The sequence below is a fragment of the Hydra vulgaris genome, chromosome 03 (genome assembly GCF_038396675.1).
Source record: "Hydra vulgaris chromosome 03, alternate assembly HydraT2T_AEP".
NCBI lineage: Eukaryota > Metazoa > Cnidaria > Hydrozoa > Anthoathecata > Hydridae > Hydra > Hydra vulgaris.
Window position 1 is genome coordinate 41,640,001 of NC_088922.1, and position 19,487 is coordinate 41,659,487.

At 29.6% G+C, this 19,487-nt stretch overlaps 1 protein-coding gene across 2 annotated transcripts in view; it reads right to left on the reverse strand.

Moving 5' to 3' along the window:
• LOC136078160 (tetratricopeptide repeat protein 1-like) overlaps positions 1-19,487 on the reverse strand; it is a 65,407-nt gene that overhangs the window by 12,998 nt on the left and 32,922 nt on the right. For both annotated transcript variants that reach the window (XM_065793244.1, XM_065793243.1), the window contains exon 5: positions 11,161-11,197. In XM_065793244.1, coding sequence (XP_065649316.1) covers positions 11,161-11,197 — 37 coding nt within the window. The remainder of the gene's footprint in view (positions 1-11,160; positions 11,198-19,487) is intronic.

The window sequence follows — 19,487 nt, forward strand, 5'->3', positions numbered from 1 at the left end:
TTGATAAAATTAACACAGTAAAGTCTTATTGTAAAACATGTATGCCAATATAATACCCAATATAAAATAATGAATAAAATTTCCTGCTTATTAAATCTGCTATTACAGGTTGAGAATTGCTTATTGTATCTGCTATTACAGGTTGAAAAAAAAGACTTGCTACCAAGCCTTTTTTTTCAAGTGGTCAAATCATGCTGGAGACTCAAAACTGTGCTGCTTCACAATGGAGGTAAGCTAAGGTGGTACTAAAAACAACTTTTTTTGAAAATGTCTGCTGACACCCCCTTAATGTATTTTATATAATAAAGTAATACTGGATTTCAAAAATTTTTGAATAAAAAATATTTTTAGGGGTGCCACAAGACCCTTAAACATCAGAAGGGTCCCTAATATTTTGAAAATAAAGTTCTTTGAAAGCATATCATGTTGGCTGTCAAAAGAAGTGAAATTTCATAAAAATTTCAAAAAAAATTAAAAAAAATTTATGGAAACACAAATTAAAAAAGTTTATTTAAATAAACTATGAAAATATGTACTTTTTTATTTTTTGTTAAAAAACGATGGTTTTTAAGCCATAAAATTTAAACTAGTAATCTTTATATAAAATGATTATTGTTTTTGGATGTTTTATAAAATTTCACATCTTTTGAGACCCAACATGATATGCTTTTAAACAACATTTTTTTTTCAAAATATTAGGAACCTGTTTGATGTTTAAGGGTCTTGTAAAAAAAATATTTTTTATCAAAAAATTTTAAATCCAGTATTATTTTATTATATAGAACACATTTAGGGGGCGTCAGCAGACATTTTCAAAAAAAGTTGTTTTTAGCACCACCCTAAGGTAAGTGCTTCACAGTTTGTAGATTTTTGACCTAACCCCAACAAAAACACTCGGAAAAATCCTTTTGAGAGATGATAGTACATACCAATAGGAGTTCATAGCAATAAATTTTAAAATCAGGGATTACCGTCCGAGGGACTTTTTTGCGTTTAAAGTTCTAAATTAGAGTGAAAGTTAGTTTTCTTTATTTTCCGAATTCAATAATTAGTTTTACAAAAAACTTTATAAAACAAAAAATGTTCTACATAAAATTCTAAACAACTCTTGTCTTATTCATATTTTCACAAAAACGCGTTTTTAACCTTCAAAATTCGAGACAAAAAATCAGCATTTTGTCTACCATAATGTCACGCTGAAAAAATATCTTTTACAACCATCGTGTCACACTGAAAAATGATTTTTTGACGATCTCATCTAGTCGCACGGAAAAACAATGCTTTGGTTTGGGAAATGGCACTTGAAAAGCTTGACTAAGCTTTAACTTTTGACTCATTACGACCAAAATGCCTAGTGCATCAAAAACACATGATGAATGCAGAAAATCTGTATGTGTTGTGTGCATGAAAAAAAGTGATAGAGAACTGACAGTTGCAGCAAAGGAAAAGATTCTTCAATTCATTGAACCTGATTTAGACTTCAATGATGACAGGGTTCCATTAGGAATTTGTGTCAACTGCAGATTTCAACTTGGAAAATTGGATGGCTTCATAAAAAAAGTTCCAACACTTTTCAACTTTCAGAACATCTCAAAAAAGCCTTCAACTCGCTCATCACTTATTTGTGATTGTTTGATCTGCCAAATAGGTAAACTGAGAGGAAAGGAGCAACATCCTCTGAACAAACTTGAGGACTCCTCTGAAAAATCAATCAAGCCTGAAAACCAGAGCGTTGAAAAGAGATGCACCAAATGTCTTTCATTAATTGGTCGTGGACTCCCTCACAACTGCACACTGGGGACTCGCCATTTGAAAAATACCATTGTGATGTGAAAGCTTGGCTCCACTTTGAATCAAATCAGCCCCTTACAGTTGGTAGAACCCAACTTTCAACTGAAATTTGCTCAGGCAGGACAAAAAGTAACTGACCACTTTACAATTAGCAGCATGAATCTGTCAGAAGACAACCAGACCAGGGAGGTTGTGCACTGCCATAGTCAAGTTTCAAGAAACTTGGGAGATTCAGTCATCTTGAAGCTGGGAATAGATGGAGGTGGATCATTTTTGAAGGTCAGTTTCACTCACATTGAACTGGAAAAGAATGAGTTGGAGCCACAAAGTCCTGTTCAAAACATGAAACTAACTTCTCCACTTTCAGCCGAAGCAACAAGTGTCAAGCAGCAAATGCTTGTTGCTATCTCTCAAGACACACCTGAAACTTACCAGAATTTCAAGCAGATTTTTGGTCTCATCAAAATCCATGAGAAGTCTTTGCTAGACTCTTTGGTTATTTCCTGTTATTTGAAGCTTGCTAACATTCTCTGTGGAATTCAACCACATAGTAGCAAACACCCTTGCTGTTGGTGTGAGGCAGAGAACACAAACCTCGTCAGATGTGGCCATCCAAGAACCTTCGGTCAAATTCGGAAGCAATTCACAGAGTTCATGAAATCAGGCGGTGACATTCGCAAGTCAAGAGATTTCAAAAATGTTGTTCATCTGCCCTTGCTTGATTTTCATGATGACATGCTTGTGCTGGAAGCCATCCCACCTATGGAGCTTCATCTACTTCTTGGTGTGGTCAACCATCTCTTCAAAAACCTCTGCGATCTTTCGCCAGATGCAAAGCAATGGCCAACCACACTGCACCTTTCTATTCAACCATTCCATGGGGGCCATTTTAATGGAAATGATTGCCTTAAGCTGCTGAGAGGATTAGATTGCCTGAAGCAAATTGCAGAGCAAAAGCACTTCAAACAGGCCGATGGATTTATTCAAACTTTGTCTCTGTTCAAAGATGTTGTTACATCTTGTTTTGGAACCACTTTGGATCCTGATTTTGAAGCAAAAATTGAAAGCTTTAAACAGAGCTACATTAATCTTCCAGTCTCTATTACTCCCAAAGTACATGCTGTCTTTCATCATGTTCCTCAGTTCATCAAGAGAAAAAATATGGGACTAGGACTTTTCAGCGAACAAGCAAATGAGGCTCTTCACTCAAATTTCAAGCCTTTCTGGGACAGATACAAAAGAAATCCAAAGAATCCTGATTATTCCAAGCATCTCCTCTTTTGTGTCATTGAATACAATAGCAAAAAAATCTAGTCTCAGCAAGTCAATGGTAAGTTATAGCTACAGATTGCTAAGTTGCATCTTAAAAAAAACGTAAATTTGGGGGAAAACCCAGATCAAAAATGATTTCAAAGGATAATCCAAAGCTTTTTTTTTCAGTTTCCTCTGGAACTAAAGGAAAGGTAACAAGAAAGAACAAAAATGTCAAAGAATCAAGTGAGAACGAGCCAAACCCAATGAAGTTGAAGAAGAATATTCGAACTTATAGAAAAATGTTTTTCAAGGAAAACTAATCAAATTTTGGAAAATATGAGTTGTTTAGAATTTTATGTAGAACATTTTTTGTTTTATAAAGTTTTTTGTAAAACTAATTATTGAATTCGGAAAATAAAGAAAACTAACTTTCACTCTAATTTAGAACTTTAAACGCAAAAAAGTCCCACGGACAGTAATCCCTGATTTTAAGATTTATTGCTATGAACTCCTATTGGTATGTACTATCATCCCTCAAAAGGATTTTTCCGGGTGTTTTCGTTGGGGTTAGGTCAAAAATCTACAAACTGTGGCTTATTAATCCCTATGGTTCATTATGCGCATCTCAAAGAGGACTATACCAATGTCAAGATGTTGCTGAGTGCCTTGAACTATGGATGAAGGTTACTAATGACTTCAAAATGATGACATTTGTGGCAGTTTTGAAAACTATATTTTTTCTTCAGCCTCTGAGACTGCTGCGATACTAAAAAGCACTATTACAGAATGGACTAGCAACAACAGACATTCTCGATGGGAAAGACCAACATCAAAAGTGGAGTCCCTGATAGAACCTGGTATAGTGCTGATGCCGTCAGTTATCACCATTATTATTTTAGCACTATTGTTTCTGTGCTTGCACAGGTCAAATATTCATCACAATGGTATTTTTCAAATAAATACAAACTTAAACATCTTTCTTTAAATGAAGCTTTTTCATGTTATCTGTAATCAGATGTTAGTCCTTGGCCTTGCCTTAAGGTCAGAAATTAAGGCCTTGGTTTTGGCCTTGAAACTATTGACCTTGGCCTTGAACATTTTGGCCTTGGCCTAGGCCAAAACATTTGAGTTCAGTGGCCTTTCATTATTTCTAAATAATTTCAGAACTTTCTTTTGTATTTGCATTTTAAAAATTGTATTATAGTTGATTTTGTTTACAAGAGTTATTTTTGTTTATTTAATTTTGTGTTTTATGTCACGATTTAGGTTGCCTTTTTTGACTAGCCATTTTAAAACAACAATCAATGACATGATTGGTTAACTGGAATTTAACAAAGCCATATAATAAGCCTCATGATTTGTTTTAACGTTTTTTATTAGTAATAACATTTTAAAATTTAAAAAAGAGTTAAACACATGAATTTTGCTCAAAATTAAAAATAGAATTTTCAAGGTTTTTTGAACTAAATTAATTCTATTATATTTAAATTATAAGTTATTATTAAATTTATTTACTAATACTATTTTTATTCAACTTATCTGAATCTGTTCAAAGAAGTTGTTAATAATGTATTTTTTATAGAATTTTTTTTTAATTTTATTAATAAAATCCAACATTCGGTTCCCAGTTTTTTTTTTAAATAAAATTACTTTTTATAATGTTGATGCTGGATACCATTATAGCCTACACATAGTTTGAAACTGTTGCACTTTAAAGCATAATAATATTTCAGATCAATTTAGAAAAACAATTTTAAAATGACTTTCCAAGAATCTAAAAGCAATGCTCCTGTTTGGGAGCATTTCTTAAAGTGCAAAGTAAATGAAACTACTTAATGCAAAACTGTAACGCCATTGTAACAATTAAAGGAGGCTGTACAAGTGTTATGCGAAAGCATCTAAAGATTAAATATAAAATAGAATTGCCATTATTACATCCTACAAAAAAAGTTCAAAGTTCATCCCAAAAAGATATGAGAAATTTTGTACAAGCAAAAAATACTATTGCAAATTTACTAACAGATCTCATTGCAATTGATGGACTTTCATTTAATACTGCTGTTAAAAGTAAGAGGTTACAAGAATTTGCTTTAGCTAAAGGACACAAAATACCTTCTAGTTCAATTTCCATTAAAAATATTTTACTGGATCATACTAAAGATATTAAGGCTCAATTAACAGCTGAATTAAAAGACATAAAAACTAACAATTTTAGATTTAGTTTAACTGTTGATGAATATATATCAATTAAAACGTGTCGTTATATAAACATTAATGTGTACACAAATAGAAGCCTTTATAATTTTGGACTTGCACGTATTGTTGGGAGTATGCATCTGAAAAAGCTGTTAAAATTATATTGTTACAACTGACGGTGCATCAGTTATGGTAAAATTTGGCCGTTTAATCAATCCATTACATCACATTTACTATGCCCATGCAATCCATTTAGCAGTAGGGGATGTACTTTATGTGAAACCAACTGAAGTTTTAGACAGAAACGATAATTTTGGAATTAATATTAGTGAGGATGATAGTGAAGACCTTAATTAAGGTGAAGAGCTGGGCTACATTGTATTTGAAAATAGTTCAGTAGAGGCTGAAGTTATAAAAGATTACTTTTCAATTTTAAAAAAAGTTTGCACAATAATAAAATTGTTTAAAAAATGACCTGTTAAAAATAATGATGTGTTGCAGAAACATGTAAAATCAAAGTTCGGACATTAACTTAAACTTATTTTAGACTGCAAGACACGTTGGAATTCATTATTTGATATGGTTGAACGCTTTGTCAAATTAAGCAAATGTATTAAAATGGCACTTATCTATGTGCAATATCAGATTCAGAGCTGCTAATTCTTAAAGATTTAGTTAAGGCTTTAAAACCTATAAAATTAGGAGCCAAAGCACTTTGCTGTCGAGACTCAAATTTGCTTATAGCAGAAAAAGTTTTTGTTTTGTTTTAAGTCAACTACAACCATATGAATCTGAAATAAGCAAAAACTTATATGATGTTTTATAAACAAGAATTTTAAGCATAAGAAATTCTAATATGATTCACTTTATGGAATATTTAAACAACCCTAGTTTTCTATTATCTGGTACTTTAGATGCTTTCAGAGTAAAGCCAAAAAAATCAGCAGTCATTAGCTAAAAATCTATTACTAAGGCTTTTACCTCAAGCAATCAAAGAAGATTGTGAAGAAAATACTAACAATGGTTAAAGTTTTTACCTTAAGCAATCAAAGAAGAATGTGAAGAAAATAAATGTGAATAAAATGATTTTGAAATCGAAGTAGAAGAAAATTCTGATATGAAAACACAGCTAGAAAAAGCTATACAAAGTGCTGAGCTAAAACAAGAATTAAATAATGAAGATCGCAGTATAAAATCTCTCTATAAAGAATTTTCTGTCTTTGAGTCAACAAAAAAATGTACTTCTAATTTGAAGATTTTTTTTCAGTGTTTAAAAACTATCCAACCAACATCTGTAGAAAGTATTGCTTTGGCCTTGCTATTTTTGGCCTTGTTAACAAATCTGTTTGTAATGCACTCTCTCCAAGTTTTCTTACCTCTTTCTTTTTTATCTGAAACTGTTATCTTCCTACATACTGATACTAAATCATCTGCATCTGCTCTATATGCCCACACTACCTTAATCTATTCTAACACTCCAAATGAAACTCATTATTCTAAATCTCAGATCATTGATTCATTAAATATGAATCAATGATCTGAGACACCATCAACCTTTATTGTCCACGTTACACTGCCATACATCAGAATACTCTGTACATGGTCCACAACTATCCTTTGATCTTTGATGATGCTTCTCTTTCTTATTTAGAAACAGAGATAATTCTTTGAACTTGCCTTTTTATACATTTAAAACCGTCAAGTACAAAAAAAAAAAGAGAACATTTTTTTAAATAAATGTAAACTTATTCAATTATACATTTGTTACAACAATTATATAAGAATGGTAATGTAAAAACAAACTTTATTTGCACATAAAAATTTATAAATGAAATGTAGTCAAATTTTATTCATTATCCTCACTTTCATTTTTTTTTTTTTTTTTTGTTGCTGTTGTATTTATCCCCACTATTAATTTTTTGTAACATTTTATTATTTCCTTTTTTTTTTCATTATAAAAATCACAAAATGTCACATACATTGAAACTGTACAGTGGAAACTTCAAGTTTATTTCTTTTTATAGTCCTTAATCATGGAAACTATTTGTCACTCAATCACAAAAAATAATTTTTCCCTATTTTCATTTTAGCCAGATACTGCATTAAAAAAATTTTTTTTTAAATCTTAGCATTTCAGAATGAAGCTCAAAGTATTTATTTTGAAGTATTCTACCCTTTAGGTCAAAAATTAGCCTTTTAAAAAGTTTTAAAATAAAGATTTTTCTCTAAAAAATACTTTTAAGTTACGAAGTTGTTGAAACAATTTTTTTTTTTCGATTACTCAATACCATTAAATTCGCAAAAATCTTTTAAGACCTATTATCTTTACCTATTATTTTTTTTAAATGTTCTAATAGTATAAATAGAAAAAAAAAATTTTTAACAATCGATTGAATCAAAATCTACTGGCAAAGATGAGTAGATTTTTAAAATAAATAAGCAGGGTAACCAATACCAGTGTTTCCATTACCTGGCCAAAAAATACCTGGGTAATGGGTAATTTTAAATTTACCTGGGTAATTTTAAATTTACCTGGGTATTACCCAGATAATTTTATCAATTAAATGTTACAGCAGCCATTAAATAACCTATGGGGTGTAAATTTAGTCAATTTTGATTTTAAAAAAACAAGTTTTTGAAAGGCTAAAATAAATAAATTTTATAATTTTAATCTTTAAACTACATTTTTCTAATAAAATTTTTGTAGAACTGATGCATAAGAATCAATACATCAAGGGTACTATTTCCCAATCTATTTTTTATTTTCGTGGCAAAAAATCCCATGGCTGAAAAAACTTATTCTGGGCTCCACTGATGTCGGTTTCTTCTCTCTTGAACTTTAAATTTTTCTAGAAGAGCAAGGCTTATTGATGTCAGCTTCTTAGCAACAAATTCTGTAACTTTGTTTTCTTGCATAAATATTCTACAGTTATCTCAATGGGAGCAAGAGCATCACATAGTTCTTTAACCTTCTCCAAATCTTAATTGGAAACATTAAATTCTTGTTCAAGATGGATTATTGCTACTTTAACTTCTTTGTGAACTTCATAAAGTTTTTGTAGCATTTTAATAAGGCTGTTCCATCACATTTTACAATCTAAAAATAAAGCTTTTTTCTTTCCAAAGGACTGAATATTTTGAGGTTAAAGATTGTCATCATTTCTGATCAGGGACTTTCTGAAGACTTTAACAATTTTACAAATTTTAGCAACAATAGCAACAATAGCACCAATATATCAGAATATATAATATATCAGAAACTAGGTTTGTCTAGCTGTTTAATTCATCACATTCATCTATTGTTTCTTCATAACCATCTTCCTCTTCAGTTTCATCATAAATTAAATCATTGTTTATCTTATGAGACTTATAAAGTATATTGCAAATACAAAGGTTTGCGATATACTTTATATAAAAAAGAATATAGTAAAACTATCACCATATTATATGTTATAATTCAAGGCCAAGGCCAAAATTTTCAGGGCCGAGACCAAGGCCTTAATTTTTGGCCTTAAGGTAAAGCCAAGGCCAAGGACTAACAACTCTGTGTGTGTGTGTATGTATATACATATACATATACATATACATATATATATATATATATATATATATATATATATATATATATATATATATATATATATATATATATATATATATATATATATATATATATATATATATATATATAGTAGCGTGCAAAAGTAACCGGACAAGAGCATAACTTGAGATAACTTTTGAATGAAAAGTCCAATTTCTTTCAAATTTTCACTGAAATGTTAAAAAATTGATTACAAATCTAAAAACAAATAAATTTTTACTAAATCTAAGCAATTTAGTCTTAAAAGTTTATTTAATTAAAATATGCACATGCAAAAGTATCCGGACAAAAAAAAAAACTTGAATAAGATTTTTTTCTTTAAACGTTTTTTAAATTGAAAATGCTTTATTTTAAAGTATTGCTTTACTACTTTGTCGAGAAGCCCTTAGCATTAATTACTGCTTGACAAGGCATTGAGTCCACAAGCTTCATAATCAAAATAATTTTGATTTTTCCCATTCTTTTTTCAGAGTATTTAATAAATCACGTTTACTTGTTAGTTTTTGACCTGAAATTTGTCGATCAATGAACTTACATAGACATTCAATAGAATTAAGGTCAGGAATTTGCTAAGACTATTCGATTAATCGAATTTCATTGGTTTTAAAAAAATTTTTCACAAGGGTTGAAGTGTGCTTTGGGTCATTGTCCTTCTAAAACATCCTTCCTCGAGGCATTTTATCTTTAGCATGTGGTAGCATAACATTCTTAACTATATATTTGTACATATTTTTGTCCATTATGCCATCAATCAAATGGATAGGACCGATACAATCTCTATTCAAGTTAGCCCAGTTCATAACATTTCGACCTCTGTGCTTTATTGTTGGTAGCTGGTATTGAGGATCGTTTTTATGGCCTATTGGTCGATGGACATATCTAATATTATCAGATCCAAATAACATAAACTTAAATTCATCACTAAAAAGTACTTTCAATCACTGTTTTCTTGCCCAAATCAAATGTTCATTAGCAAATCTTAAGCGTGCTTTTCGATTCTTTATATAAATAAAAAGTTTTCTTCCAAGTAGATTTGCAGACCTCAAAAGATGTTTGATCGTGTCAACACCACATTTTTCATTATAGAGTTCTTTAATTTCAGCATTTATCAAGACAGCATTTTGGCGTGGAACATTTTTCAGGGCTCGAGGATGGATATTTCAGCAGGATAATGACTCAAAAGACACTTCAACCCTTATAAAAGACTTTTTCAAAAACAAAAAAATTTAATTAATGGAATTGACATAGCAAAGTCCTGACCTAAATTATATTGAACATCTATGGAAACACATAGATTGACAAATTTCAGGTTGAAAATCAGCAAGTAAATTTGATTTATTAAATATTCTGAAACAAGAATGGTGGACTCAATTCCTTGTCACTGTCAAGCAGTAATTAATGCTAAGGGCTTCCCGACAAAGTACTAAAGCAATTTACTTTAAAATAAATTATTTTCAATTTAAAAATGTTTAAAAAAAAAATTTAATTTAAGTTTTTTTTTTCTGTCCGGATACTTTTGCACGCAGAAATGTTAATTAAATGAATTTTTAAGATTAGATTGCTTAGATTTAGTAAAAATTCATTTGTTTTTAGATTTGTAACCAATTTTTTGAAATTTCAGTGAAAATTTGAAAGAAATTGAACTTTTCATTCAAAATGTGTATATATACATACATACATAAATATATATATATATATATTCTTATTATTTAGTACTAGTTTCTTATTAAAAAAACATGTATAACTTGGACAATAATGTTAATAACAAATAAATTAAATTTAAACTTTAAATTCACTATAAATCTAAATATATATTTATATTTTATAAATTATAAATATAAATCTATAAATTTAAATATAAATCTTTCACACACTGAAAGTCTCAATTTTAATTTGTTTACACTGTATTAGTGTAAAAAGCTACCAACTAAGCTGGAAACTTTAACAAATTCAATAAAAAATAAAAGGCAGGTTTATATTATAAAACTTTTTTTATGCAATTAAATGTCCTCACAAAGTTATTATGGTTAAGGTAATACCCAGTTAGAAACATTAACCAATACCAATCTTTTCCAAACTTTGTTTTTAAATTTGTGATTCAAAAACAAATTCACCAAACCTCTTTGAGCTGTGAGGCTAATTTAAACTTTGCTATTTAACCTTTAGATTTTACTGTTGATAGCTACTATCTTTTGGTTTGGTTAAGACTCCAATAGTCACATACTTATCTACATATTTATATAATACCAAAGAACAATAAAGTAGTAATATAAGATTTATAAATATCTATTTTCATTAAACAAAAAAAACTTACTAACCAGATGAACAGTCGTTAATTGCTAGCTCAGTTTCATCCTAAAGTAAAATCAAATAAAAAGGGTGTATTAAAATAAGTGTCAGCCATTGGGAAGGTCAATTACATTAAGGATCTTCTCTGAAATTCCTGACAACATTCCTAAAAGAATTGGAAAATAAAAGAATTCCAAACAAAAAAAAATGATTTTTTTTTTGTTTACAACTTGACCACAACTGTTTAGATGGTATGATGATTTAAATGATTTAAAGAATAAGCAAAACAATTCCTTATGAAAAAGAAAATAAATTAGCTTTAAAATAAAACTAAAATAACTCGAAGTTAAAAATACTTTTTGTTTTTAAATGCATTTGAAAAAAATACTTTAAAACTGATCTTTTAAAACATTTAATTAAAGTTATGCAAAACGCTTATACAAATTACTTCTATTGATTGTTTAATAAATAAACAAATTTTATTTCAATTATTGAAAAGAAAAAAGTATAAAATTTTTAAGTTGTATAAAAATTTTTTTCAAAAAATTGCAAAAAAAAAATTGTTAAAAAAAGGTAGTCTTTTTAAAATTGTAATTTTTAATGATTTAATTAGTATGTCAATTTAAAAAAAAAAGTTATAAACAATTCTATGTAAAAAAAGAAACAAAAAAAAAAAAATATTTATATATATATATATATATATATATATATATATATATATATATATATATATATATATATATATATATATATATATATATATATATTAGGGTGTGTCATATTTTTAATTTTTCTGATTTTTGCATTGTTACTAGTGAGAAAAGTTGCAACAACATGTAATATGACTACCTGAAAAATATTAGCCTTTTTAAATTTAGTTTAAAGGGGGCAACTTTTGCTTGTATTATATGGGTATGAGATCCACTGTTATTCGCTTACATATCACCTGAAAATAAGTAAAAAAACCATGTAAAGAATAAAAACTACATTTGTATACTAAAAAAGAATGTGAAAATGCAAAATCCTTATATAAAGTCCTTTTACTGTTGAATTTGGATATTTAAGTTTCGAATATTTAATATATTTAAGTTAAGTGGAAACAAGCATTTCATGACATTTTTCATAGGTTGTGACAATCTTGGATACTGTAGATACTACTTTAACCAAATCTTTTGTAGAGAAAAACACGTACCCTATCAGCATTATCTTCTCTTCTACATACAATAATTTTCTTGCTGCATCGACCACTTTTTTCTTGTCTTAATCTTTGATGGCTGATAACAAAACATTTTCAAGATGAGCGAAATAACAGTTTCTTTGCAATACTTTCGATTGCTATTGTATGAGGATGATTAAGACTACAAATACATTTCATAATTATGAAAAAATTCCATGCTCCTTCAACGCGTTTCCAATTTTTTTTGGTTAAAAACAAACAGAAACAGTAAACTTTGATCAACAATTTTTATCAGACTTATCATGGGTTTTACGATCGACATGTATAACCAAAGCAGACAATTGGCAAATGTGAGCCACCTGGCGTGATTGAGATTTCTGGAAGGAGTATTTGTGAAATACTTCTTTGTTTCTACATTCAAATTTGGAATCCTCAGATAACAGCATTGCATGCTTTAAGTATTTCTGATCCATTTCATGATGTTCATTTTCTACCCAAAACTATGGGTAGAAAATAAACATCAAAAGATAGTTGATCACCAAGAATGCCTTTGAATACAGTAGGGCCAGATGTATTGCCATCAAGTGCAGTGAAAATTGCTCTGAAAGGTAGCTCATTCAAATTAAGCAAACAAATATACCATTAAAGAGTTTTCCCAGTAAAAGTTTCAAGCAAACAAATGATACCATTTTTCCAGCCCATGTTTAAATTGGTTCCATCACAAACAACACTTTGTAAAGTCACAAGAGAATTTCTGTCGTTCGAAACTAAAATAATTTTTTTCGCAAGATCAACTGCTTTACCATTTTGAGGACAAACATGATCAAAGTAGATGCTGTTGGGATATGAACAAATAACGTAATGATCTTCTTTGATGGAAGTAGCCCTGCTAACTTTACCATCATCTTGTTCCACTAACCTTCGGGTTTTGTCTATACGGCCATCAAAACCGATTCCAATGATTCCTGTGGGTAATTCTGCATGTTCTTCAAAATCTTTTTGACGCCACAGGTTTCTTTGCCTTCTAAATTTTGCTGGATCTAATATGTATTGTGGTGAATCGAATGATATATCTTTTAAACAAGCATTAATGATTTTGCATGCATCTTGGTTGCTAACTCCTGTTCGTTCCATTATTTGACAGAGTTCTTTGGACTGAAATACATTGCGATATTTGGGATCATGTCCACTATGTGAGCTGTTTTCTGAATTAGTAGCATATTCCTCATTATCATCACAACAACTCCTTTCTTTATCGCTCTCCCAGGAAAGAATTATTTTTAATGACAAAGCTTGGCATGTCTCTGCATTCTTTTTTCCAAACTGAATTTCCTGTTCTTTACGAATTTTCTGCTTTTGGAGTCATTCTGTTTCTTCTTGGTCAATCTAGCCAATCTAAATTTTATGATTACTCTTTTGAGCCAAAACTCCCATTCCTTAAAAGGAACTTTGGTGGAACAAAGGCAGTTTAAGTGGTCCCTGATACCACAATTAACACATTTGCAAGGACAAATGTCAAATATTTTATTGAACGAACCAAGTTGGCACTGAAATGTAGATGAACTTCTCTTTTCACTAACATATTTCCTCAATCGTTTTGTATCAGTAACCAATTTATCCAAGCTTTTCAGAATGCTGTTATATAATTTTTAAAGTTAATAGACAAAAATTTCCCTCCCTCTAATAAATTGCACAACATTTTAACAGAAATACTATTAAAGTAAGCTATAGCTGCACACAAAATATTGAAAGAAAAAAGGCCACAACTTTACATTGATTAATAAAAATGAATTTCTTGGAGGAAAAAACACAGAAAATTGTAATTGCAAGCAAAAAATTGACTGCCCTATAAATGACAAATGCTTATCAAAAATTATTATTTACAAATGCATTGTTTCCTCACAAAATAATCCTGATAAATAATATATTAGTTTAACCTAAGGCAAATGGAAACATGCTAACCACAAACAATCTTTTAAACATAAAAAATACTCAAGAGACTATGCTGAAAAAAATATTAATTTTAAATTTAACTGCTCTATTTTAAAAACTGGCCTGCCTATAATAACATTTCCAAAAAATGTATAGTATGTTTACAAGACAAATTTGATATTATTACTCATTTGAATAAAGAGAAAATTTACTTAACAAAAAATTTGAATTAATTTCTAAACACAGACATGAAAATATGTACCTTTTAAAAAGTTATAAAAACAAATGACCAAACCAAAATTGTCCTAATTCAAAAGAACTCTTTTCATAATTAACTTTTAATTTTAAAGTAATCAATGCAACTTCCTGGTTGCATAATAACTACAGTCATTACATAATAAATTATAATAATCCCCAACTTCATGTGAAATATTTTTTCTATAATTTGATTTTTTTGATGTTTAGAAACTGATTTTTTGAATTTTCCTGATTTTTCCAAATTTCCTGAATTTTTAAAAAATACTAAAGTAAGGAATATGTATAAAACTAGTCATTGTAGAAAAGACTTACCATGACCCATATTTTACTCATCCGGACAGCTAGTGTGTATGACTAAAAGGCACATTTCATTTTCTCAGAAATGGCATAGTGCAAAAATATAAACTTTTACTTGAATTAACATAAAATATTAATACTTTATGTTAATTTAAGTAAAAGTTCGTATTTTTGATAATTAATAGAGGGGGGGGGGGGAGTTTTGTGTAAATAAAAATAATGCCAATAAGTAATACACGAGTTCAAGCGAACTTCTGCCATTATTAATATCGCGCATGAAAAAGTCCTGGAACGAATTTAGAAGGGTAAATATTTATTTTCTCAGTTGCATATTAGTAATAAAATATATAAGATGAAAGTTAACTGTGCTGTTATAGGATGTACCAATAGTTCCTATAAGCTAGAAAAGTTGAAAGATAAAACGTGTTTTCAACACGAAGGGAAGATACTCTCCAAGTGTGGATGTGAGGCACCATTTCGAATATATTGTTTCCCTAGTTTTAAAAGAAATAGCATAAAAAAAGAACAATGGATTAGTCAGCTTAGACGAGAAGGAAATAAAAAAGGAAGTGCATGGAAACCAGGAACTGCAGAGTATGCTCTGATCATTTTGTTGATAAAATTCCAACTGTTATGAACCCTAATCCAACAATAAATATGGGTTTTTATTAACCTGAACAAAAAAAACCTAGAAGAATTTTAATGAAGCATCCAATCACTTCTTTACCATGTTCTAGTAAAATGCAACCTGTAGAACCTTTGTTGACTGAAAAAAGTATTGTCACAGAGTTTTCAAGTCTTAGTTTTAATGCTGATGTTTTATCACCTATATTATCAGACCATACGTATTCATTGAGCTTACCACAACTTAACTATTGTACTTCATGTGAATACAAATCTTCACTTATCACCTCTTATGTTAGTAAGGTAAATAGCCTTACTAATCAATTAAAAAAGTCAAAAATAAAACAAACAGTCAAGCTTAAACAAAAATTCTCTTGGAGATTAGTTAACAATGATAAAAGAATGAACTTTTATACTGGTATATCTTCGATTCCTATTTTTAATGTTATTTTTGGTTTGTTAAAACCATTTTTACCCTCCATTCGTTATTGGAGAGACCCAAAATATTCACGTAGCAAAGTTAAACAACTAAAATCTATATCTAAATGTAAACTGTTATCACACAAAGAAGAATTTTTAATGACACTTATGAGGTTGCGCTTAGGTTTATTAAATGAAGATATTGCTGATCGTTTTGACATTTCAAAAGCTTTGTGTTCTAATATATTTACCACTTTTATTAGAATTATTGCTTATATTCTTGGAAATGCTAATATTGTTTGGCTCCCAAGTGAAGTCATAAAAAAAAACTTACCAGAGTCCTTTGTGAAAGCAAAGCATCACAAGTGTAGAATGATTCTTGATTGTTTTGAAATATTTATTGAACATCCAAAGTCCCTTTACAACCAAGCAGTGACTTGGTCTGATTACAAGCACCACAACACTGTCAAGGTATTAATTGGTATAGCACCAAATGGGTACATAACGTTTCTATCTAAATGTTACGGTGGAAGAGCATCAGATAAATTTATTACAAGTGACAGTGGTTTTTACAATCTGTTGGAAAGAGGCAATGAGGTGATGGCAGACAGAGGATCCGTTATTGCAGTTTATCAGTTCCACCAGGTGCAAGAGTAAAGAGTCAAATGACTGCAACTGAATGCAAGAAGACTACTGATGTTGGGAACTTAAGAATTCACATTGAAAGGGCCATAAACCGAATAAAAACTTTTCGAATCTTAAAAAATGTATTACCCATTTCTATGCTTCATCATATGGATGATATTATTTTATCGTGTGCAGCTTTATGCAATTTAAAGCCTGCTTTAATAAAAAAATAATTCAAGCTTAAAAGTTTAAAACATAATTTTTAATTTAGTATTAGTCACGCGTGCTTAATACAAGGGGGTGGGGAAATTTTAGTCCAGATCTAATAAACAGGGGGATCTTAATTAAAGGTCAGATGGCAATTTTTTTGTTTTACACAACACACATGATGTTTTTATAGATTGACAATTTTTTAAATCTGATTACACTGAAAGTTTTATTTTTTATCTGTGAATGATATTAAATTTTCCATTTTTTAAGGCCGGTTTACACTGAATATTTTTCTTATTTTTGACATTTCAACATTTTTGACATTTCAGCAAGTAAAAATTAATAAGATTTGTGGGTAGGAAAATTTTCTGAAATTATTAAAAGCCCCTCTACAATTACTCTTGAGTCTTGATTGAGATTTTTGTTAAATTTCCCCATCCACTTTTTAATAAAACCCTCCAGTTTGTTAGATCTGGACTAAAATTCCCACCCACACTTTAATTCCCTCCCCTTGTACTAAGGACTCAATAGTAAGCACGCGAGAGTATTAAAATTGTAAATTTTTTTAATTACTTGTATGGGATGCCGGACACCACCGTGCACTTTTAATGAATATATATGTTTCACACTACTACTGCTTTTTACTATTATAAATAGCTTGAATAACCATTTTGATTTTCAGTATTTTCTTTACCTAAATATTTGTACACCATTATTTGGATCTTATAATAAGACAATAAGTTATTGTATTTTTTTCTAAACTCAATAAAAATACCAATTTAAATATAAGAAGGATTTTATAATTAAAAAAAAAGATTTTGCAATTTTGTTCCAATCAGTTAATAGAAAAATCTACAAAGAAGTTTTTAAGTAATGATCGTTGTAGTATTAAAAAAAATCAACTTTCATACTCAACCAACTAGCTTCATCAAATGCAACTTTATCAATTATATACTCATGAGCTGTCCATACCATAAAATAACAATTGTTCATCTTAGCAGTTCCCATTTGAACCTGACATTGAGTATAATATCTATGTTTTTTATTAGTGACAAACTTGTTATTTAAATTTTTTTTAACATAAGGAAGAGATATATTTGGATCTTGTGGTGTTGTATGGTTAATTGAAAATGAGCATTTTATTTCTAAACAAGCTGGTGGGCAACACGTGCATCTGATTACTCTATCAGGGCTTCCACCTATATAGGGCATTTCAACATCTAAAAATAATCCGCATTCATTTACAGTTAAATTTTGATGAAGAGATTTCATCACTTCAAAAAACTGCTTTGCTGCTTCAATTTCCATTGCATTCCCATACTTTAATGCAGGTATATCTGGGTTCACAAATGTTAGCCCTGAAATACTTTGGTGTAATGACCACATATCAACTTTAATGCCCATGTTAATTTTTTCAATTTTTTTTAGAACATCATGAGCTTTTGAAGCAGTTATAACTCCCTTTCGAAAATTAAACCAAAGCTCATTTGTGCTTTGACCTACAGTCATATGCTCTATATCAGTAACAATTATTTGAGTCATATTTGTTTTCATGTTTTCACTGACGGAAAATTTATTGTCTGACATAACAATAATATCATCCATGGTCAAAATTGTAGGTTTGATAACATTTGAAGACACAATTAATTCTTCCATATAATAAATGTCAGGTTTAGGTACAACAGAAGTTATGATACTATGAGGAGCAACGGTTTCAATTGCTTTTGCTATGTCTGTTAAATTTAAAATTTTTAGGCCACAGTTAACTAATGGGTTGTAATTACGCTTTTCATTTGATACTAGGGAACGCTTTTTTCTTCCACGCCTACCAAATTCATCACGATCAAATTTCAAGTCACATATTTTTGATGGTGCTACTATGCTGCGGTTGGGAAGCCACTCTGATTTTGAACTAGTACAAGCTACATTTGTCAAACCATTTTTAACAGCAGCCTCAATTCGAAAGAGGGTTGCAGCAAAATGATTACATGTCTGCAATAAACCAGCTAGACAAGTACAATTTCAGCAGAGTTAAATAATAAATAATTGTGTATATCAGGATATAATAATATTGGCCGACAAGTTAGGCCTTCGTCTTCTGATAACCAGCCATTACTGAGCTTAAAAGGATCAGGTAATTCAACACCGTTAATAAAAAGTTTTTTTTGTACTCAGTATTTATATCATGTTCCACCTCTTCAGCTGTTTTAATAGGCATAACATTATTTTCCATTGCACAATATACTCGAGCTGCAAGAATTTCTTTCTTTCCAGATATCTTCAAGCCACGAAGACGTAAATAAGACTTCAATTCTTCAACTTTCATACTACATACTATATCATAATCCATTTTGATCTATATATGTTTTATATTTGTTCAAAAGATTATTGGCTTAGTTTATGTTGTTTGTTTATACTTCGTTAACTCAAGAATTAAAAGCTGACTTGATTTATTTCCCTCATAAACTCGATCCAGTTTTTTTTTTAAATGCTCCGTAACGCGGCTTGAATTGGTGTATTGTTGCAAAAATATATCTTATTGTGAAATCTCATTGTCAATTGGAACAAGAATTGAAATAATATAACACACATAGCAATATATAACCCACAACACAAGTTCTTATTAAGAAAACTGTATTGCAATATTATCATTACAGAGATTAAGCTATGAGTTGATTATCTAAACATTTCTTCAATTAATATAGCTACACGTTTACTTAGTGATTATTTTACTGCTTAATATATTGAAATAGGAAGTTGTCGCATGTTAATAAAAATTCACATGTCTTTTATCAGGTGAAGAAAATATTG